This window comes from Aristolochia californica, unplaced genomic scaffold (assembly GCF_029961685.1).
Source record: "Aristolochia californica isolate CCGP_79_NKW_82.1479 unplaced genomic scaffold, dmAriCali1.0.hap1 SCAF_13, whole genome shotgun sequence".
Taxonomy (NCBI): Eukaryota; Viridiplantae; Streptophyta; class Magnoliopsida; order Piperales; family Aristolochiaceae; genus Aristolochia; species Aristolochia californica.
The window spans coordinates 23310517-23333591 of NW_027181804.1; the positions used below are offsets into that span (position 1 = coordinate 23310517).

The window sequence follows — 23075 nt, forward strand, 5'->3', positions numbered from 1 at the left end:
CACGACAACCTCGCGTACCGACTCAACGTAAAGAGTTAATTAGACTCCACAACTTAACAAGAAGTCCCAACATATCCGTCGAATTAAGACAAGTTCAAATCAAATGGATGAATGGAGATTGAATTAGAGGACTAAATCGGAGATTGGACATTACATCACTTGAAACTTTGTAATTTTCTTTTGTTGTTGGACTCATGGTCGCATTGTTTCACAGATCGAACCCCTTGTACGTAGACAACCACTATCTTCTAAACTCTCTAAACTATAAAACTATAATATCCTTTCCCCTTAACTACCTTCCTTATCCATTTGTTTAACCCTAAACTTCCAAAACCATAATCATATCCTCTAAACCTACCTATAAACCACCACTTATTTTGTACAAAATTCGCCCACTAGGGACCAGGGACCTCTCCCTAGCCTTAGTAACCTTTGCATGTGAGGGGAATTGTAACATGCCTTTCATGAATAAACGAAAGGAGATTGAAGTATGATTTGGCCCGAGAAAGAAAGAAAGCAAGGTTTTATAGGAAATTTGTTTAATTAAGGCTTGAAGTTTGGTAGGTATAGACTGGAGTTAAGTGGGCTGATTTTTTGTTCATGCCAAATAAATAACTTTATATTTTGTACTTAAAAGTAATATTTTTTTAACCGTTTCTGAAAATAAATAAACCTTTGATGTTGGAAGACACGAGTTATAAAAATTTTGTTTTATTCTGTTCATAATCAACAGTTTACGTCTAACAAGTCTCCACTGTTAGACAGTAACGCGTTTAAATCTTCATCTTCTTCCAACGCCGTCGTTTCCACCTTCCTATTCCTTCCACGGCTCGGACTGACACGACTACCGTGGTTGAAGGTCTGAAGGGTCCCACGCTCCAGTAAACGACTAAACGTAGGCACTTCGTCCCTCGTTTGTACGCAAGAGATTCAATGGTCCAAGCTCTGGTGTCTCTACTACCGAGTCAGCGAAATTACCTAATTTAGGGTTTCGCTAGTCTCGATTCGATCAGATCGAAGCTTCCCTGCGGGATTCCTCATCCTATAACAGCGAAAAGCCCCATGGTTTCAGTTGCTGTTACTTTCTACTCATGCTAAAACTGTGAACGGATAAATACCATGTGAGTCTGCTGTTCTTTCGTCTGTCATTTCTGCAATCTAGGGTTTGGCTTTCTTGCGTGCTTTATTTTTTTTGCGATTTTCTGGCTCGTTAACTGTATATGACTGGTTTGGTTGATCCGTTTCTTTGCAATGGTTGACTTGCAGTTACCTCGTCTGCGTCAATCGATTAAGCATCAATCTCGTGTGGAGCTCGGTCTTGCTTGGAGGTGAAGTCGCATAAGCTGGTGATTTTCAGTTGTTGTTTTTATTGGTGGAGATCCGTTTTGGGTAGTCCTTCTGGAGGTTGAAGAAGCTCTAGGTTTCCGACTTGGCGAGATGGGGAAATTAGTTTGAGTTGTCGCCTAAATGCTCTGAATTTTGACTCCGATTTGTAGGAGTGCTCTCTGGTCTCGTTCAAGGAAGCCGGTTTGCAGCTGCTCTTTGGGGATTTTGGGTTTCGGTTTTGAAATGGATAACTCGAATTATTCTCGGAGTAGGCAAAATGATCACTTGGGTGTGAACAGGATGGGTAAAAATATACGGAAAAGTCCGATACACCAATCGAGTTTCACAAACCCTAAGCAGCAACCTCAACCCCAAGTGTACAATATAAGCAAGAATGATTTTCGAAACATTGTTCAACAGCTTACTGGTTCGCCCTCCCAAGAACCTCCGCCAATGGGCTCCTCGGTGCCCCCACACAACCCGCCCAAACCCCCAAGCTTGCGGTTACAGAAAATCCGTCCGCCTCCGCTTTCCCCAATATCTCGTCCGGCTATGGCTGCCCCTGTCCCTATGCAGGTACCTTTCAACAACAATCCCAGCATGAACCCTAATGCAAATTCCGCGTTTTTCAATCGGCCCCCACAACCTTCATATTATCCTTTGCCTCCGAGTGACTCGACTTGGCCCCAAACTGCCGAATCACCGATATCTGCTTACATGCGCTACCTTCAGAATTCAATCGTCGACTCGGGCTCCAAGCAATCTCCACAAGCCCCGCACGCTCGGGCACCACCTTCATCTGGCATGCTACCTACTCCAGTGCCCCCTGCCTTTCCATCTCCTCGAGGTAATGGGCCGGCTCTTTTACCTTCTCCTACATCACAGTTCCTAATGTCATCTCCTACCAGTTTCTTAAACTTATTGTCGCCGAGATCGCCTTACCCGCTGCTTTCACCTGGATTCCAATACCCTCCTCCGTTTACCCCCAATTTCTCATTTTCACCATTGCCTCAGTCGTCTGGAATTTTGGGTCCAGGACCGCAATTGCCACCATCGCCAGGACTTCTGTTCCCGCCAAGCCCTACAGGCTTCTTTCCGGTCTTGAGCCCTCGATGGAGGGATTAGAATTTGTCAATTTGGGGCCTTGACAAGCATTTCATGGGCTAATATCTTGTATACTACCGTCAGAGGCTATGGAACAAAATGTGTAGCCTCCTCATGCTATTGGTTTTCCCACTTCTCTTTCTGTTGATTCCCTTTTCTCTCAAAATGAGGTTCTGCTTGGGCAAACTGGTAGTTTTCTTTTTGCTAGACTGGCATTGACTGTTGTTTATAAGTTCACTTCGGTGAGGACAAAGGGGTTTCTTTGTATGCGGAGATGAAGATGGTGATTCAAGCAAGATAGAACTATAACTGGAAACGAGGGATGTACACACTATCTAGTTTCTGGAGTATTTGGTAGATGGGTATTCTTGTAATTTCAGTCATTTAGTCTTTAGTGTTTACTAGTGTTCTTTGAGCTATTCAACTTCCAAGGGAGTTCTTATAGCCACTAATCCAATGTCACTTGTACCTTGTGTATGTATATAGATGTACAATTTGCTTTTCTGTGATACTATCAGCTGTTCTCAATTCAAATACTGTCAGCAGAATGTGTAGCTGCTGTTGTGAATTTGCTTTAGAATGATAATAATGGTTTTGAATTTTTTGTTACCCAAACAGTCATATTAAGAGAATATTGGTACTTGTTATGTCCACTATTTTGTCAAGTGCACTGGTCAAGGGAAGCCTCTCATGATGCAAAAAAATTGTTCAATTCGTCTGTGGTTATCTTTTTATGTCTTTGCAGAGGTTAAAACATATAGACGGTTTTGGATTTTTTTGTTCCCCAGGAAACTACTAAACCTATCAAACATAATAGTATTTGTTTGGTACTTGTTATATCCATTGTGTTGTTCTGTATGCAGGTCAAGGGAAGCGTTTCTGGATGCATAGATGTTGTTCAATACATCTGTGGTTATTCTTTAATTTGTTTTTGGAGTGAGAACATATGTGATCTTGCAGGGATAAGATCATCTCTCTGTCAACAGGAGGTGTTAATATTTTTTCTGGGGGTAATCTGGAACATGTCACTTGTATATTTTTAATCTTATGGGTAGTAAAGTGTGAAAGAGTAAGTGCCTAAGTGGTGCTGGTTCTTGGTTGCTGTAATATGTGTGGTACACATCGAACTTTCAGAAGAGGCTCGCAGAGAAGATGCAGGAACTGCTTCATTTATTCAGAAAATGGTAGTTGGAGATGTATAAATCTGGTTGCAATGCAATGGATTTTGGCTGTTTTTGTCCCATCTAGGTCTACAGCTTCTACTACAATACTTGAATCCTTTGTTCTTAACAACAAGTACGATATGTTGAGCAGCTTGTAAACCAAGTGCGATTCACTCAATCGCGGTCTGCTCAAAATGTTGATGATAGCGCTGTTCTGATCTGTCCTTAGTTGAGGAACAGTTGTGTAATGTACAATACTGTTGAAACCGTTCTTTACCGGCTCTTGGTCTGTTGTTGAAAAACATGCCTTAACCTCTCCTCTTGTTTTAGCGTCACAAATAGGAGGGTTCGTTTGGTTTGTGAAAAAAAGAGAATTTTATTTTTTGTTCAGTTGTTTTGGTGTTTACATATTTTTGTTTCTTGCATCAAGAGGCATCAAGTGTTGGAAGATGTGATGTACTACCATTTTATAAGAGAAAATCTTATATACCATTTGTAACAAATTGGGCATTTATAATGTTATCTTGCCCCTACCTTGAAGGGGAGTATTGGAAGATGGGAGACTCATTTAAGGGTGGTTCTCTTTGGGATGACCTTTGAGGTGTTAGGTGATTTGGGCTTCTAAATTTGTTTGCGGAAGTTCTTTTGGGTTACCACAATTTTTTTGATTGATTTGAGTACCCAAGTTTGTTTGATGCAATTTTCATTCTTTACTTTGTAAATATGGGCATAATGACCCAATTCATTGTAATAACGACATTTAGTGTGAAGAATGAAAGATGAGTTCTTATTTTGTTTTGTTTTCTTCTTCCCAACTTTCCTCTTGGGTGTGGATTTCAGATATAGAAGTTTGACTTGTTGTTCTAAGTCTAAGCATTTTTCTCAAAAGCAAGTCGATCACATGATAACTTGTCTATCAATCCACTTGACCTTGAGGCATTTGTTATGTGGTTTTCATTTGCCTCCTTCAAGAAAATTAGCTCTTCTTTGAGCTTTGCAATCTCATGCAATTGAGTTTTGTATTTTTCTTTATACTAATTTAGATTACGATTGAATTTTTCCATAAGTAATTCAATTTCATGTTCATAGTCTGAGTGACTTACTTCTTCTGAAGTTGTAGATTCATTATCAATGTCTTCTAAAGTCATGAGTCTAACATCGCTTTCTTCTTCTTCCTAGTAGTTTGACTCTTCTTCCATTGCACCCCAAACTGAGATCAATACTTTTTTTTTTTTGGGATCTTTACATGAGAATGGGGTTCTTTCTTTTAACCTAGGACATTTGTTCCTTCTATGTCTTGGTTTATTATTCTCAAAATAAACATTAGTTTTCTTATGAAATTTATCATTATGAATTCTAAATTGGCCTTTTTCTGAAGTTCTTCTTTCTATAGATTCTTTGAAAATGTCTAATGAAGAAACTCACGTCATCTGAGCTTTCTTCACTAGAATTACTTTCAACACATATATTGGCATTAAGAGCAATGTTCTTCTTTTTAGGTTGCTCTTTCTCTGTATCTTTTGGTTTCATCTCATGTGTAAGAAGAATTCTTAGTACCCATTCTAAGCTTATAGTTTAAAGTTAACATTCTCACAAAAGGTTGTCTTCCTCATGTCTCATAACTTTTGAAGTGCCTTGAGAAGCTTATCATTTTTCCTATACAAGGAAATCTCTTCTCCTAAGATATTCAACTCATTTATTTCAGGAAGTTGGAAGTGAACCTTAATTTTATTTCAGCAATTGACTCACCCGGTTTCATTTCGAACTCGTTATATTGAGCTATCAATAAGTTGATTCTATAGTCTTTAACTCTAGTGGTTCTTTCATGTGTGACCTCAAGTTTTTTTAAAATATTTTTAGCAGTCTTACATGTGGAGACCCTATTGAACTCATTTGGTTATAAGGTGCATAACAAAGAGGTTTATGACCTTAGAGTTTCTTTTGAGCTACTCATTGTCTTCCTTAGTCAACTCACTAAATTCTTTTGCAACATGAAGGTCATTTTTAAGCTTTTGAGGCTCAAAAGCACAATTATTGGTTACATGTAATATATCCCAGTCCATGGATTGAAGGAAAAACTTCATTCTTACCTTCCAATATTCATAATTTGTTCCATTAAACAAAGGTGGTTGGTTGGTAGATTGTCCTTCAAGAAGAAACAATTTATCTTAAGATGCCATTTATCTTTTTCAAAATCAAAGGGATTTTGAGTTCAATTAAGTTCTTGGCCTACTCTAATACGATTTGTTGGTCCAGTTGGCTTCTCAAGAAGGGGGAAAATTGAGATATTCAAATTTAAATCGAGTTGTGCATGTGATTAAAAATTCATGCATAAAAGCAATTCAAAATAAAGTATAACATACACACACTATAGGGACAAATAGATTTTTTGTTACCAATGTTCTGCTAGAGGCAGACACCGCTCAAGAACCCTTTCTTGGGAAAATTCTACTATTTTCTTTAATAGTTAAAAAAATACAAAAGAGATTCTGACTCTCTTTGTCCACGTTTAGCTCAATACACGATTTATACAAATCTAATCTCCCCAAAAGATTGTTGTTAAATTCTAGCTCTAGCTAGGCTTTTCTACCTAGATTAATAGGTTCTAAATGAACCTTTCACCAATACATAAAAAGAAAGGGAAAAAGTCATACCTTTAATTGGAGAGATATTTCTCCTTGAGATATTCACGTTGCCTCCTCTTATGTAGCACGTTGTGAAATGATCAAGGAGCTTGGACTATTATCAATGCAAAGATGATTGAATGAGAATAGGGATCTCAAAATTTGTGATTCTCTCTCTTTCTTTCTAAAACACTTTTGATGAAAAATTGCAAGATAAAGAGTAGTGGCTCGAAGATATGCCAATTAATGCTCATTTACTCTTTACTCATGGTTTGGTGGGGGTATTTATAACTTCCCCAACTCAAAACTAGTCGTTATTTGCCCCTTTGCAAAAATTAGTACTTTGATTGATCGATCACTATAAAGGGATTAATCGATCAATCGATCATAATGACTATTTTTCTGTAAGACAGTGATTTATTGATTGATGGACTGATCAGTCAATATATTACCATTGGTCCAAAAAAGTTAAGTTGATCGATTATTGCCAGTGGTTGATCGATCAATCGAGATTCCCTCCGGCTGTGCAATACATGTATGATCGATCAGTGTATTTTCCTATGATCAATCATGCTTGAAGTCCCTTACTGGCAAGGTTATGACTGATCGATCAATCAAGTGGGATGATCAATCATTCCATGAAAATTTTGCTTGCTAGGGTAGAGATGATTTATCAATCAGGTAGGATGATCGATTATGCATTATAGCATGAAATGGCCATGTCCTGGATGATCGATCAATCAACCAAGGTTGATTGATCATGCTTTATATTTCTAGCATGCACAATTCTTGATGATCGATCATTATCAGTGGTTGATCAATCATTCCAATGCCAGTTCATAAGTATAAACTTTTTGAGCATGAGAATGTTTTTCTTTAAGTGTTTTAGCATGTTCTAAATAATGTTTATGATGATCAAACATGTCTAAGTGCAAGTGATGACCTAAAGCTCCGACTGCACATATGTACTTAAGGAAAGAGAGTTTAAAATGTTCTCTTACAAAAGTGAGTGAGTTTAGACATTTGTCTATTGCACTTGAACTTTAGTCTTCTCATTGTCTTCTTCCTTTTGGGTGCTTCTTCAAGAGACAATCTTCAATTGTGCTTGAGGTCTTGAGTTTTGACTTGAAGCTTTGGACCTTGAGATGTTTTTACTCTTGAAGGTGAAGTATCTAAAATACTTGGATTTTCAAGTTATTAGTTCAATTAAGATTTGTTATGATCAAAAGCAATATGGGAGTCAACCTACAATCAACAATGATCTCCCACAAAACATTCAAGACATCGTTCAGTTGGTCTTTGGGCAGACCGTCGGGATTTCATACAAAGTGAAGATCGAAGATCTCATCATGGGGATAGTCAGCCATGTCTTCAACCCGAGGTAGAGGATATTTTATCGACTAACTACGACTGACATCTTTTGGATGTCGTCCATCACTTAGAAGGTCAGATTGAACTTCACTTACTTCAAGGCACGTAGAATAATGGACATTGCCACTAGCTTACAAGCGGATGACCTCCCATTTGCTCAATAGATTATTGCCATTCTACACCACTGTGGGGTTGACCTCACCGATGAGGAGAGCTTAGACATGACTAGGAAGATGTCCATTGGTGAGATGAAGGTGGGAAATTTTTGCTTCACCAAATGTCAAGGTCAATAGGTACAAAAGGAGGTGATATGCAAGGAGGCACCTCAAGCCATCAACTTCGGGGATGAAATGAGCCCGAAACCTCAAGCTGGATAGTTTGAGTTTGCCAAGAGGAGGACCACTAATGAAGCTTCCTCCTCTATGGACCGATTGAGAGCATTAGAGGACATGGTGGACGACATTTGGGCCACGCGAGCAGTCATTCTTGCTACACAAGAGCAGTTGAAGACCGGTCAAATCAAAATTAAAGTAAATCAAGAAAGGATTGAGAGCATGCTTGAGACTCTACTTAGTTGATCCATGCCACCATCCTAGTTTCCCTCTGACCTCACCTTTTTTTACTCCTTTATGTATTTACATATGCTTAGTATACTTGTATTTTTATTTGAGTATTTGTATTTTCAATTTTTGTAAATTTTAAATCATATATGAAATTGTCTTTGAGCCATATTTTGTTACTCCTATTGACATTTCTATATCTTTTTGAGTGTGACAAAAGCGGGGAGAGAAAGAAAAAGACTCATTCAACACACAAAAAATCACAAATTAAAATTTAAAATGTTAAATCAAAGATACATAGATTAAGGGGGAGCTATTTCCCAAACTTACACATTTTATTTAGCTCCAACTGATATGGATGTTGTAATTTTAATTTTTCAACATTAGTTTTTGTCATCATAAAAAAGGAAGAAATTGCTGACTAAGCATTGACTCCCTTCTTGATTTTGATAGTAACAAATTTGATAGTTATATATCTAATATTTCATATACTTTTCCTTCAAGAGACATCAATTTCAAGGTCTAAAACATTGAATGGATACAAGCTTCTCAAAGACCTCAAGCTTCATTGAATGTCAAAGTACTCTTGAAGAAACCCCCACAAAAGATAAAAGAAAACTGAAGACAAGAGTTATAGGAATCATGGAGAAAAGTCAAATCTATTTAAGAGAGGAGTCCAATCTTTCCAAAACTTGAGATACAAAGCAAATTCATGCTGATTGATCGATCAACCTTTGAGATAGAGCGATCATATAGAACTTTGACAGTTAGAGACATAAAGCATGATCGATCATACCATGTACATTGATCGATCAACTTAAAATGCCAGACCCAACAAAAAGATATCGATCAATCAATAAGTCACATTCTAACACAAAAATAGCCATTATACACAATTGATCAATCATCCACTTTACTCTGATCGATCAATGTAAATTCAACCTTTTACAAATAGGTAAAAAATGGCAAGTTTGGCCTAGGGGACTTGTAAATACCCTATCAAACTTCCCATTGAGAAGTTAATGAGCTTTTATTGGTATATCCACCGGAATTTATTCTCAACCCTTGAAATTCTTCTTAAAGTGTATTTTTGAGAAAGAGTCTGATACCATCTCTTGCATACATCATAGTCAAACTCCGACATACTACATTGTATTGCAAAAATCTGGAAATTTGAATCTCTCAAATGAGAAGGTTTTCTCTCCAATTGATAAAGATGTAAGTTTCTACCTTTCTTTTGTATTTTTCATTTGAAATAGGTTCATATAGAACTTGATTAAATCTAGATATAAAGGGTCGTGCTAGAGCAAGAATCTATCTAATCTCTTGGGGAGATTGAATTGTAAATTGTTTATTTGAGCGTACAAGTGACTAAAAAGAGAGCTAATTTAGTGAAATTTCCCAAGTACGGGTTCTTGGGTGGTGAATACAAATAGGGGAACATCGATAACAAAATATTTAGTGTCAAATTTTTTGGTGAATTCTATGCTTTTACTTTGCATGTTTACAAAATTTCTTATTCCATGCCTTAAAGTTCTTAAACTTGTAATTAGACGTGGCATCGAACCGAGCCAGTTCGTAAGTGACTTGAGCTCGGCTCGATTCAATTCGATTTATCTTGATCTCAAACTGAGTTCTAGATCCAGATAAGGCTCATTTGAGTTAACGAGCCAAGCTCGACCGAACTATGGTTCGGTTCGAAAGCTCGCAAGTTGGACCTGGAGCGAGTGGGGGGATTCTTCCTCCCCTCGTCACCGCCAAGCCCCTCCTATTAGCTTCTGTGGCCGCCTCCATCACTATCGACAACTGCTCGTCAGTCGCCTTCGCCTCTGATTGGTTCGATTTCCTCTTCTCCTCGTCTGCCTTCGCCGCTGCATATGTCGCCGCAGCTTCCGTTTCTGCCATCAGCCCCGACGACAGCTCCTTGCCAGCGCCGCTAGACCCCCCTGCCCCTCACGTCGTCTCGGCGGAAAACCAAATACCCAAGTTAGGGGAGAAATAAATTTCCCCCCTGTGCGTGAAGACATCGTGTGATTTCGCACGTGCGACCTTCGCTCATGCGAAATCATAAGCACATGAAAAAAAAATTCTTTCTTGAGCTCCGACTATCTCTTCCTCATGGCTCTTGAAAAGACTCAAATTGTTTGAGGTACTCTTTTAATGCTAACTCCACTCAATTTTTTTAGAAGAACAGATCGGTAGCATTTTATAACTGTTCCTGTATGAATCCATGCTCCAAAGAAAAAATGAAAAATGGGCCTACGATTAAGTCATCCAAAACCATTTTTCTTAAACTTTTTCTTTGTCACCATGATCTAGTTTTCTAGTACTTGAATCAGAACGATCTGATTAAGTACAAATGGACAAAACTAACGTTGCCTTTCAAAGGAATGTTTTTGTGTTTGATTATTGAATAAATTTTATGCATAATTATGCAGTTTTTATGAATAATTTTATGCAGGGTTAGTATACAGAGGTTATGTCCAATTTTAAATAGAGGCTATGCCCAATTTTATGTAAAATGTATGCATAATTTTATATACAATTTATTTGACTTGTATTTTATGCAAAGTTTTAAATGTAGGTTGGAGCTCAAACTCGACTCGAGCTTGATCTCGAACTTTGTTAAAATTATTGGGCTCGAGCTCGATTACAATTTTAGGCTCGAGGCTAGGCTCGGTTCTAGATCGAGTTCGAAATATTTAAATCAAGTTCGGCTCGAACATAGGTAGGTATGGGCTCGGCTTGGCTCGGCTCGACTCTACTCGATGCCACCCCTACTTGTAATTCTCAATTCACCCCCCTCTCAAGAAGCTACTTGGGCCAACATATTGTTGCCTATACTTGAACGAAGTGGATTTTCATATGGCATCATAGGCTTGGGAAAACCAAAGGGTGGTAGGCTGGTAGGAAAATTAATTTATCTTACTGTCACTAGACCTGACATTTCCTTTTACAGTGAGTATTTTTAGCCAACACACGCATAAGCCTCAAATTTCTGATTGGTTAACTCTAGAACAAATTCTTTGATACTTGAAAAAATCTCCTAGACATGGACTTTTATATACATGTCACAATGACATTAATGATGAAAGCTTTACAAATGCTGATTTGGCAAGCTCTCTGGATGACATGAAATCTACCTCTAGATATTGTACATTTGTTGGAGAAAATCTAGTAACTTGAAAGAGCAAGAAGAAAAATGTGATTGTTGTCAGAGTGGTTCTGTCCACTCTTGTAGGCGGTAACTTTTCGCACCTAACAGATCGGTCTATTGGGTTGTATTGGCTAGCCGCTGTCATGGTATCAGAGCTGGGCACGCCACGTCCCACGTTAGAATCCTGTGAGAGGCGGTTAAGAATGGGCGGGGTGGGTGTCAGAGTGGTTCCTTCCACTCTTGTAGGCGGTAGCTTTCCGCACCTAACAGATCGATCTTTTGGATGTATTGGCTAGCCATTGTCAATTGCATGTTCTAGTGCAAAGGCAAAATACAGAGTTATGACACATACGACAAATGAACTGATATGGATTACGTCCCTTCTATCCAAATTAGGTTTCAACAAAGATATCTTAATGAAGCTCCATTGTGATAACCAAGTAGCCCTCCTTATTGCCTCCTATGGTCTTCCCTGAAAAATACATTGAGGTTGATTGTTACTTTTTAGAGAAAAATTACATACTAGTGTAATAAGCATTGAATATGTTCCATCACAAGGCCAAGTGGCTGATATATTCACAAAGACGATTGCTCAAACACTTTTAACACTATATGTTCCAAGCTGGGGATTTATGATGTTTTTTCTCCAGCTTGAGGGGAAGTGTTAGAAGACAAGTAGAATTAGGGCTTCACTTCAAAAAACCTAATTTGTCCAACATTTCCTCTGACTCAAGCTCTCTTCTCTTCAACCTCTCATTCGAGCTTTTTTTCCCCCTACTTCCAACCTCTCTCTCTTCTTCGCCTTCCTTCATCCTCCTGTACTAAAAGCATTCTCAAGCCAGTGATAATGGAATCCTGAGATTCAACAACTATCATGAATACCCTAGCTAGGAAAAAGGGTTGCAACTGAGGTACTAATCAGAATTCCGTGGTCATTTTATTATCGGTCTCCAATGCCATAAATGTTTATTTGGGAATATTTATGTGGTGAACTTCTTTATATAACCAAGTACTCATGAATGTGATAAATAGTTAAAAGTACAAGTGAACCAAAAGTGTAAAATGGTAAACAAACTGGTTAAAACCTATAAATATGTTGAACACATATAATTAGCTCATCTCTATGATATGTTTGTGCTGTCATAGGAAAACAACATAATGAAAATTCATATTTCTTTGATTAATTTATTGTTGGAACATTTTCTTATTGAATAAAATCCCCTTTTCTTGGTTTTCTGGTATTTATGTTGTCAAAGGAAACAACTAAATTATTAGTTATAGTGTTTGTGCTTACACTAGAAACAAAAGGGAATGGTTTTATAATTAATACAAATATAGTGTAGGTAAGAGGTGAATAGTCAATGACTATTTTAATGTTCCTTAGTTTATTTTGTTCAGGGTTCCCTATTTGAGTAAATAAGAAACTCATTTTTCTATCCATTTTAATATTTTGACGGGCCAGAAGAATCGAAAGAATTTTTTTTCCCCATCCCAAGATCAACAAAACAATCGAAAAAAATTGGTCAAATAGAAAATTTTAGCTAGTCAATTTTTCCCATGACTTCATGTTGTCACAAACACGCAAATACTTTATTAATTTGAGTCATCTATTATTTTTAAAATATAGATTATATTATATGAGCCATCTCATAGTAATTATTAACTAACATAGGTAAATAAAGTGAATATAATATAGTTTCAAAAACAATGAGGCTATTATAAATATAATCTAAACAATCATTCACTTTTCTCAAATTTTCGACTAGAGAAACAAAGAAGGGAGTGTTTGTGCCAATAAAAAAAATAAGAAAAATGGCCAGTAGAAAATTTTCTATTTGACCAAATGTTTTTAGCATTTGTGCTTTTTTTGGGTCGAATAATTTTTCACTGACTCCTCTTCCCTTTAAAAATTGTTAAAAAAAATAGTAATAGAGTTTCTTATTACTCCAATAGAAAACTACGAGAAAAACAGACCAAGAAGCATTATACTTCTTGATCACTTCTAATTGGTACTTCCAATTGGGACAACTCTGAGGTCAAAGTATTTAAACTACTTAAATATTTAAGATCAACCCAATTCAATTATAGGTACTATCCCACACAATTTCAACTATATATATATGAATGTTGTCTATCTACTTATTTAAGATATTTAAGGATTGACACTAACAAGGATGATGAATACTTCACCAACTTGATGTAGTTATATATCCTAATAATGAATTACTCAATCTATAACCACTTAATCTCCTTACATAATATATGAACACTTATTTAAGAACAAATGTTAGTCTTAGTTGTACATTAAATTCAACAAGAGCCAGCTCAATTGAATGGCTAAATCAGTCATAAGGGTACTAAAAGGTACATTCTACATCACCTTTATCATTAAAGTAGATGCCTAATTGATAGCAAATTCAAATGAATAGATATGCTTGTGCTCAACACACAAGTGCACCAACTGTTGGATGGTGACATTAAATGTTGGATTGTTAGTCTAACAACTTATAGTAAACTAAGGGATTTGTAAGATTTCTTCTTTAAACTCGAATGTAATGTAAGTCATTAGACATTTTATATGAACTGGGCATTCAAATTTAACAATTTTATGGCCCTAAGGGTCAAAGCCAAAACCATTCCTTATTAACTCCATGTGCAATAAACTATAAAGCTAGCATTGATTCTTAGCAAAAATGGCAAAACTAGGGCATGACCACCTTTGTCATCCAGATGTCCCAAGCCAAACATTATCAATAAAAATATGCCATACTTGAGAAATTGTAAAAGGCAAGAAGGGGTGTCACCCATTTCCATGCAAAAAAGAGGGAGAGATTTGCCCCTGCTTTCCTTTCCTTTTTGTGTTTGCATCTCATGCAATTGAATTAGTTTATTTATTTATTCGCTCTGATTTATAAATTGGAACCAATGAAAAGTTCCAGATAGTGCAATTTGAAGTATTATTCAATTATTTAAATGAAAAAATTAGACCTGACTTGGTCAGCTGAGTTATAAGCAAAGTGTGCTACTTGTTAAATTAACAATAATTAGCTTAAGGGAACACAAGTATTTTTGTTACATTATAGAGGCATTTAAGTATTATTTTGAGTATGTAGGTATTTATGTCACATATAGGGATATATTAGCATTCATTACAATATCAAGCTATTCATGGGTGATAGTAAAAATAGAAAAAACCCATATATAAACAAATTGAACCAAAATGAGATGTGTATGGAGGAGTTAGTTCATATGAACAAGATTCAAATGAAAGCCATATCCCACCAAAGAATTGCTTGAGTGTTAGAATTAGTTTGTCTCAATTGATAGTAAATATAAAAGAAATAAGAGTTAGTAACCTTTATACTCCTTAAATAACATAAATGCATACACATTACGAGGTTTCAAATCGATACCTATATACCATCAAATTTACCTATGTAGCCTCAAAGTCAGTGACAAAAGACGAGCATATTGACTCTTCTTCTGCCTCCAAACTATGTGAAGTCATATGTGAGCCTTAACCCAAATTATCTACATGTAGAGTCACAAAAAATGGCCAACACGTGAGGGAGAGTATTAATGAATAATCTCATATAGATTAATGAGTACAAAGATCTTGAGTTTATTAATTGGGAAAGAGTTTTCCTAAGTCGGCTAGTCATTTTAGGTTGGGCCTTGACCCAACTTCACATCTTCCTCCCTTCTTTTTTCTTTGGTAAGGGAAAATACTTGCTCTTTTGTTGGTTTCAATCATGTGGAATTGGATAAATGTTCTTAATTTTTATGAAATGGACAAGGGAGAAAGAGTTATAGAAGAAGGTGAGAAATTCCGATATCATAGAGACGGTTCAGCCGTTTAGTCAAATGTCAATCAGGCCCGTCACAACTTATGGGTCTCATCGCGAGCTATATGGGCCTGGGTGACGTAGGATTAAGCCCCAAACATTCTTCTCCAAAGTAAGGGTATTTGAGTCATTTCGTCTTCACCTTTTCCGTCTTCTGTACCTCCCTCCTGAAAAAGGGTGCGCTGGTAGTACTACTCTTCAACCTCTGAGAGGCTCGAGACTGGAAAGACCACAGAGACCCATCTTGGAAACAATTTTACCTGTGTTTGTTGCCCCTGCTGTCTGAGAAAGATCCCGTCGTTGCTTTCTCAAATCCGTCAAAATCTCTAACAATGTCGGCATTCTAGCAGGTTCTTCCATCGCCTCCTTTCTTCACCTTCTTTGCCTGCCTCGCACAGCATTCTCCGTCTCGCTTCTTGCTTGAGGCCGCCATGTTGTCCTCCAAAACCAAGTAAGTCCTCGTTTCCTTTTATAGATCTGGTCTCTGCGTTTTTTTTTTTTTAAATCTCTTCGCTTAGGCTTCTAGGCGAGATCTTTACGTGCATTATCCTTACATTTGTTTCCAACGATTCGAAACTGTGCTTTTTAGTGTCTCCTTGCTTCTCTTGATTGATCCACTCTCATAATTTCTTTAATCTCTTGGTGATTTTGTTGATTCTGTCCGACAAGTGATACGTGCCTTTTTTCTTTCATTTTTCCCCATTATGTTTTATCGTCACGAAGTCTCCAGTTTTCCTTGTTTTATTTTTTCAGTTTTGGGTTAGCTGTGATCGTGGCTATACTGATTTTTGACTCCAGTAGACATTTTTTGTGCTTTTCACTCTTCATAAACCTCTCGGTTCGTTTGTTATGGTATGGTATTCTTCGATCTTGTTAGAAAAAGTTGATTGGTTTTGCTTATTTTTTCCGCGTTGTTTGCTATTTATCATATATCTTCTGTCTTCTCATAAAACTAATTTAAAGCTTTCTTTTCGAGGTGTAGCTTTTTCTTCCACTGGTTTGTGAGATCATGCGCATCTCTGTTTTGTCGATGTTTCTTTTCTCCTCATGTAATGGATGTGATCTGGTGTTAATCTGAGCATCTGTCTTGAATCAGAACGGGATTGTCCGAAACTCTACCCAACAAGTCCACGCCAACAACTCCTAGAGTTAGTAAATTGGCGAAAGGATCAACTAGATCAGACTTCAATTCTTCTTCTCCCTCACAAAATCCACGTCTTTCAATTGATCGATCACCGAGATCAGTTGACTCCAAGCCTGCAGTGGATCGTCGATCTCCAAAACCGAGCACTCCTGATGTAAGTTGAGAAAATGTCCTTGTCAATCTCTCTCCTGATGTTTGTCTCAATGTTGGATTTCAATGAAGCTCAGTTATTTTTTACTTTTATGGTAGAAACAACAACGGGTATTGAAGGGCTCAGAACAACAAGCCCAATTGGCTAGTGTTCAAGAAGATCTCAAAAAGGCTAAGGAGCGGTTAGCCTCTATAGAGAAGGAGAAGGCCCGTGTACTTGAGGAGCTGAAGGAGGTCAAGTGTCTTGCTGAGGAAGCAAATGAGAAGCTAAGTGAAGCCTTAGTTGCTCAAAAGCGTGCTGAAGAGAGTTCTGAGATTGAAAAATTTCGTGCAGATGAGCTAGAACAAGCAGGTATAGAGGCAGCTCAAAAGAGAGAAGAAGAGTGGCAAAAGGAATTGGACTCTGTTAGGAGTCAGCATGCTGTAGATGTTGCTGCATTATTATCTGCAACCCAGGAGATCCAAAGGGTTCAACATGAGCTTTCTATGACAACAGATGCAAAGAACACAGCTTTGAGTCATGCTGATGATGCCATGAAAATTGCAGAAATCAATGCGGAAAAGGTCGAGGTGTTGTCCAATGAACTGGGGCGAATCAAAGCTCTGCTTGATTCAAAACTGGAGGTGCAGTCAAATGAAACCTCTGAATTAGTTAAGAAACTAAACCTAGAGATTGACTCATTGAAGCAAGAGCTTCTTAGAGCCAAAACTGCAGAAGAAAAGGTTGAAGAGATGGAAGTGATTATTGATGCGCTCAGGTCAGAGTTAGAAGAAGCGAAACTGGCTGAATCAAATCTGAGTAATTTAGCAGATGAATGGAAGAAAAAAGTTGAATCATTTGAAACTCAGGTTGAGGAGGTCACCCGTTCAGAAAAATCTGCTGCAGAGTCATTAGCTTCATCTGTGAAACAGCTTGAAGTAAGTAATGCCCTGTTGCTAGAGAAAGAATCTGAAATTGCCTCTCTTAGATGTGTGATTGAGTCCTTGGAAATTTCAGCTGGGAGGCATAAAGAAGAATTGAAGGAACTCAATCAACTTCGTGAGATGGCCAAAAAAGAGGCAGTAGAAATGGCTTCTACGGTTGAGAATTTAAGGTCTGATCTTGTTCTAGTCAAGGCAGAGAAAGCACAGGCAATGAATAATGAGATGGCGGCTATTTCAAATGTTCAAAGTTTGTTGGAAGAGAAGAATAAGCTTATGAGTGATTTGGAAGTTTCTAGAGAAGACGAAGAGAAAAGTAAGAAGGCTATGGAGAGTCTAGCCTCAGCTTTGCATGAAGTCTCAACTGAAGCAAGAGAGACAAAAGAGAAGCTCTCAACAGCTCAATCTGAATTAGAAAATGCTGAGATCCAATTGGAAATTTGGAACTCGGATTTTGAAGCCACCAAAGAGAAATACGAAGCCATAATTGATGAAGCAAAAGAAGAAATTGATCACCTCACCAAATCAGTTGAGATATCTCAGCTCGAAGCAGAGAATTTGAAGACAGAACTGGAGGAGAAAGAGATTAGTTTTGTGGCTTCCATTAAAAAATCTGAAGAAGAAATATCTTCTGTGAGAAGAGAAATGGATAGATTGGCTGAAGATTTGAAGACAGACTGGGAAGTAAAAGAGATAGGTTTCGTGAGCGCCATTAGAGAATCAGAGCAAGAACTCTCAAGTGTCAAAAGGGAAGTGGAGAGGTTAATTAATTTACTCGATGAAAAAGAGGATGAGGCATGGGCAGCAAAAGAAGATAGTGCCCGGCTTTTGAACAATCTAGAGCAAGCACAATCTGAGACAAGTTCAGCAAAGGAAGTTGCAGAAAAAGCTTTGGCTGAGAGTTTGAAGTTGAAGGAGAGACTGCTGGACAAAGAGAACGAGCTGCAAAACGTCACTCAGGAGAATGAAGAGCTGCGATCTAAGGAAGCTGCAGCTCTGAAGAAAGTTAATGAAGTATCTAAGTTGCTTGAGGAAGCTATGGTCAGGAAGACTGAAGAGAATGGGGACCTATCAAATAGTGAGAAAGACTATGATTTATTGCCAAAGATGGAAGAACATGTGGAGGAGAATATGGATGGTGGAGAAAAGGAAAAAACAGATTCATTACAGCCCGAGGAACACAAGGGAGAAGGCTTCTTGAACAGTGTAGATCCTGTGGAAACAAAACCAGGGAACATGAATGGAGAGACTGAGGAAGATGACTCTGCCGAGGTTGATGCAAAAATGTGGGATAATTGTAAAATCAATGAGAAGGATTTGTCACCTGAGAGGGAACCCAGGACAGATGCAGAATTAAGGCCAGAGCCCGAGTCTTTTGAAGAAGACTTGGACTCAAAGATCGATGGAGATGGCTATGATCAAATAAATCAGCAGTCAACAGAGACAATGGAGAATGGATTTACCTCTCCAACAAAGCAACAAGTGAAGAAAAAGAAGCCATTGCTACGCAAATTTGGGAACCTATTGAAGAAGAAGACCAATGTCAAGTAAGCAGAATTTGTAACGGAAGGTACTACTACCTGATCTTGTTTGAAGAATGACATGATCTGCTGTTGTTTCTTTGAGCTTCGTTTGTTGCCATTGTTTAAGCTGTTTGCTACATTATTAATACTTGCATAATTGTAAATTGTAGCAATATGAGAGGTCTGTCCGAGATTAATCTGTTGTATCCTGCTTGTGGTATTGTGTAATGATATTGGATTGTTTTTGTCTCTCTCTTTTAAAAAAACTCTTTGTTGAGCCTTTTTATGAAGAGGAATGACTGATTATTGTGTAACTTTCTGTTTTTAAGTTCCTTTACCCTAAAGAATCATTGGCAGCTATTTAGTTCTACGCTTCCTAAACTTACCCTCCACCTCTAATGTAACCACCACTCAATCATACAAGGTCCCTCTGACACTTTTCTTTAGTCATTTATTTGCTCCTCTGGCATGACAAACTATGTCGGGGAAGTGGAAGTTGGAACGTGCCCATTTGTGCAGCTCCACTACGAACAAGTCTTCCTTATCAGAAGCCTCATTTGTGCAGCTCCACTTCAAAGAGGATAGTTTCTCTTGCTCCTCCCTAGTATTTTTACTGCAACTGTGTATTCACTATTCAGAGTTCCAGTGTCAGACGGTACTGCCGAAGGTCATTCACGGACACTCTCCTCGGCCGCATTCTTTCTGGTCTGACATTAATTGGGCTATGTACGTTATATTCCATAGAAGAAACCGAGGGTTCAGATCCATTTCTCTTTCCAGAGTGGAAAAACAGAAGAGAAGATAGATTCCCCAAAGTCCAAACTGAACAGATTGGACAGTATCTTCTTTGTTCAACCTAGAGCCCAGTCAGGTACAAAATTTTCCTTTCTCATTGAAGTGCTGCATTTATTGTGATTTGTACCCATATTTGCTAGTATAAATGGGTACTTGCGACATTTCGCTACGTCTGCTCCTTGCAATTGTCTTCTGCATCTTGTTCAAAGGTTGCGTGAGGACGAAGTGTCCAGAAGCGGGGTCCACTGTCCAGAGAGGAAGTCTGCAAAAGGTACGCCCACATGGAATGTCTTTTCTTTCTCCAGTCCAGACGGCACAGATTCTCCATTCTCCGTCATCGTTCCCGTAGGCTAAATGTCTGACAAAATGTCCCCAAAGGCAGAAGCAGCGAAATAAAAGCCGAAGTCAAAGAGGTAAAAGCCTGAAAGGAGTTCAAACTTCATTCTCTCTCTTCCTCGTTTCTCTCACGTCTTTTTCGAACTTGTTTGATGGACTGCAGACCGGATTACAGTTCACTCGAGTTTGGCTTGTTTACTTAAACGAACCCGAATTTTATTAATTTATCAAACCAAACCGGGACCAAACCAACCTCAAACTGTTTGCCAATCGGTTTCCTGTTTGATGCAGATGAAGGCCTGCGCTGGTAAAACAGATGATTGAGGTCTTAAAGGTTGTGGTGGTTGAGCTGACTGCCTACTTCCAACAATTGGAGCAATTACTTTTCTAACTTAATGTAATCAGGACATACATATAGATTCGGTGCTTAATCTTTTAATGTACTGTGGGCATTTATGGTCGATCTACTTTAGTATTTTTATTGGTCTCGTTAATGTACAGATTACAGTGAAAGTGTTTGCAGTTTACAGTGAGAAAAGCCTATCCCACCATCTAACCATGTGCACCAGATTCATGCAATGATACTCCCACCAACCTGACTCTCCCTCCATCTGCATCTGCCCATCTTCTCTGTCTTAACGGGAATTCAACATAACCTTATGCAAAGCTCAGATGGGGCCTGTTGATCAACATAATCTTCTAGTTCATCGTTAATGGAGTCATTTATTCTCATGGATCACAATTCCCCTTGTTGTTGTAGAATAAGCACCCACGTGCATGGGTTTCATAATAAGTAAATAAGGAGATTTTCATAAAGATGGTGTAGACTTGCAATTATACAAGTTGGTGTATGTTGTCATATATCTTTTGTCTTTTGAACGATGTGATCCTAAAAGAATTTTAGCTATTGTAAACACCTTCCTGTAACTATAAATATATCCTCAAAGTATGAGTTTGAATATCAAGCCTCTATCTTGGCTCAATTATCTCTTTGCTCATTTTCCCCCCTCCCTACTTAAGAAACCGCTTGGGCCAATAAGTTTCATAACTTTCTAATTTATGCCCAAGAATTATATTGTAATCTTGCCAAACCATACCCAAGGGGACTTGTTTAAGCCATAGATGGATTTCCGAAGTTTGCAACACCAAAGAGATTTTGACATTCTTTAATGCAAGTGTAATACCCAACAACACTGTAATAAATCTTTCCCACAAAGATTATACAACTCGATTAAGTTCTAGTTGGGTCTTTCCTTTCTATATTGAGGTGCAAGAACACCTCTATCATAAATTAATAAGATGTACCAAAGGAAAAGTAAAAATTTACACCTTTTGAATGGGAGAAACAACCTTCTCCTAGTAAGATCCAAGTCTCTAATCCTTTGACCACAAGAGCTTGAGAAAGCTAGGATGCTAAATGACTTTGATTGAGAATGAAGAAAATGTAAGAATATAGTTCTTTTTATCTCAAAAGTGGTTTGTGCGAAAATTTCAAGTAAAAACCTATTTGAATAGATTTCAAATAAATGTTCAATTAATGTTGTAAAGTATGTTTAGTGGTCTATTAATATGATTCTCAACTAAACTAGCCGTTATCTGCTTGTTACTAAAAATCTAAGAGATACACTAAATGTATGATTAATCAACAGTGGGTAATGACTATATCGTTTTGGTTCCATAGGTTTGTTGATCGATCATAGCATCAATCAACATGTTTTGAATCTTTCAAAAACAAGACTGTCCTCCCTTCTAGGTTTGTTCTTCATAGGACTTAACATATTGAATTCCAATGTGGAAGCTTTATAAATCAAGTGTGTTCATTATGGTGATTATCTTATTTGCATTGAGCCTCAATTTAAAAATCACTTTGCAAATAGAAATTTCACAGAAAGAAAAGAACACATAAAACCCAAGAAAAAAAAAATCAAACACACGTAATAAGTTTGATGATAACACACACTTATGTCACTCGTAAGATGCATTAAGTATGCCTAGCAACTCGAAAAGCCCTAAATAAAATTTTTGTCAACATATCCAAAAGTCGATCATGGTCCACCCAAATTGCCCATACAAGAGGGAAGCAAGCATATCATGCCATAAAACACACCATCCAATTGGTCTTACAACACTATTCGATCAGACAAACAGAGCTCACATCAACTAGCAATGGCAGAAAAGTAGAGACATCTGACCAAATTGGAAAGAGAAAAGCTTCTAAATGGCCAACCCAATGAAGATAGATAATAGAAAAGGAGGAAAAGGAGGCAAGCCAAGAAGGTTATCCGACTAGAAATTAAGTTGGTTGTTGGCCTGAAAGGAAATTTGTTATAAGTGTCATTTAGTATCCAAAACATAGTGAATTAACTCTGAGGCTCAAATACCTTGTGAGTGGATTACCAATCTATGGAGAAGATTGTAAATTGCTATAAATCTTATGGGTTGATTGTATGTGCACGAGCCTTTACATTGAAATCATTTTGAAAAATGAAATTTGATTATATCATGAAAAAATCAAGGACTAACAAAATAAATTAAAAATGATTCAAATATAGAAGCAAAATTAAACTAACATATTCAACCCCCTCTCTTGGTTTGTTCTTCATAGGACCTAACAAGTGGTACAAGAGAAAGTAATTATTTGAATGTATGTCTCCAAGTTAAGTATAAGGATCCTAAGTGAGGACTAAAATAACAACATCTCAACCTATTGTATCTTAGGAGCGTATAGACATGACAAGATACTAGTGCATCACATTCTTAGAGGGCCATAACCCCTTTGTCCCTCCAATACTTGATGGGACCACCCAATATTTATATTGGAAATATAGAATGAAAGTGTTCATTCAATTGAAAAGCTTAGATACATATAAAAAAAACTAATGGAAAGCAAATCCCCAAATTAGCCCTTTATTTAGCCCTTAATCGTATTCACATTTTGATTAATTTAATGAGTCAAAATGATTTCAAAATAAAGGCTCATGCACATACAAGCAAACATGCTATGAATTCACAAGATTTATAGTGATTCACAACCCTCTTCACTAATTGTTCATCTA

At 37.6% G+C, this 23075-nt stretch overlaps 2 protein-coding genes and 1 long non-coding RNA gene across 3 annotated transcripts; all 3 read left to right on the forward strand.

Moving 5' to 3' along the window:
• Nucleotides 1-842: 842 nt before the first annotated feature.
• LOC137948463 (protein HAIKU1) lies at nucleotides 843-3083 on the forward strand. The gene is made up of 2 exons (XM_068794549.1): nucleotides 843-1121; nucleotides 1267-3083. Exon 2 carries the CDS (start codon nucleotides 1570-1572, stop codon nucleotides 2449-2451), a length of 882 nt encoding a protein of 293 aa, XP_068650650.1. The 5' UTR covers nucleotides 843-1121; nucleotides 1267-1569; the 3' UTR covers nucleotides 2452-3083.
• A 12255-nt stretch (nucleotides 3084-15338) lies between these two features.
• Nucleotides 15339-19642, forward strand: LOC137948022 (WEB family protein At3g02930, chloroplastic-like). Its single transcript, XM_068793927.1, has 3 exons — nucleotides 15339-15601; nucleotides 16247-16448; nucleotides 16544-19642. Exons 1-3 carry the CDS (start codon nucleotides 15582-15584, stop codon nucleotides 18914-18916), a joined length of 2595 nt encoding a protein of 864 aa, XP_068650028.1. The 5' UTR covers nucleotides 15339-15581; the 3' UTR covers nucleotides 18917-19642.
• A 3-nt stretch (nucleotides 19643-19645) lies between these two features.
• LOC137948023 (uncharacterized) lies at nucleotides 19646-20475 on the forward strand. Its single transcript, XR_011111584.1, has 3 exons — nucleotides 19646-19759; nucleotides 19893-20096; nucleotides 20183-20475. It is a non-coding gene; the product is annotated as an uncharacterized lncRNA (long non-coding RNA).
• The last annotated feature ends 2600 nt before the right edge of the window (nucleotides 20476-23075 follow it).

What these genes read in the sequence shown, in the direction of transcription:
- LOC137948463 (XM_068794549.1), top strand. Translation starts at nt 1,570, where the DNA reads ATGGATAACTCGAATTATTCTCGGAGTAGGCAAAATGATCACTTGGGT.
- LOC137948022 (XM_068793927.1), top strand. Translation starts at nt 15,582, where the DNA reads ATGTTGTCCTCCAAAACCAA. An exon ending in ATGTTGTCCTCCAAAACCAA is followed by an intron (nt 15,602 to 16,246) that starts GTAAGTCCTCGT and finishes GTCTTGAATCAG; the next exon opens with AACGGGATTGTCCGAAACTC. An exon ending in CAAAACCGAGCACTCCTGAT is followed by an intron (nt 16,449 to 16,543) that starts GTAAGTTGAGAA and finishes CTTTTATGGTAG; the next exon opens with AAACAACAACGGGTATTGAA.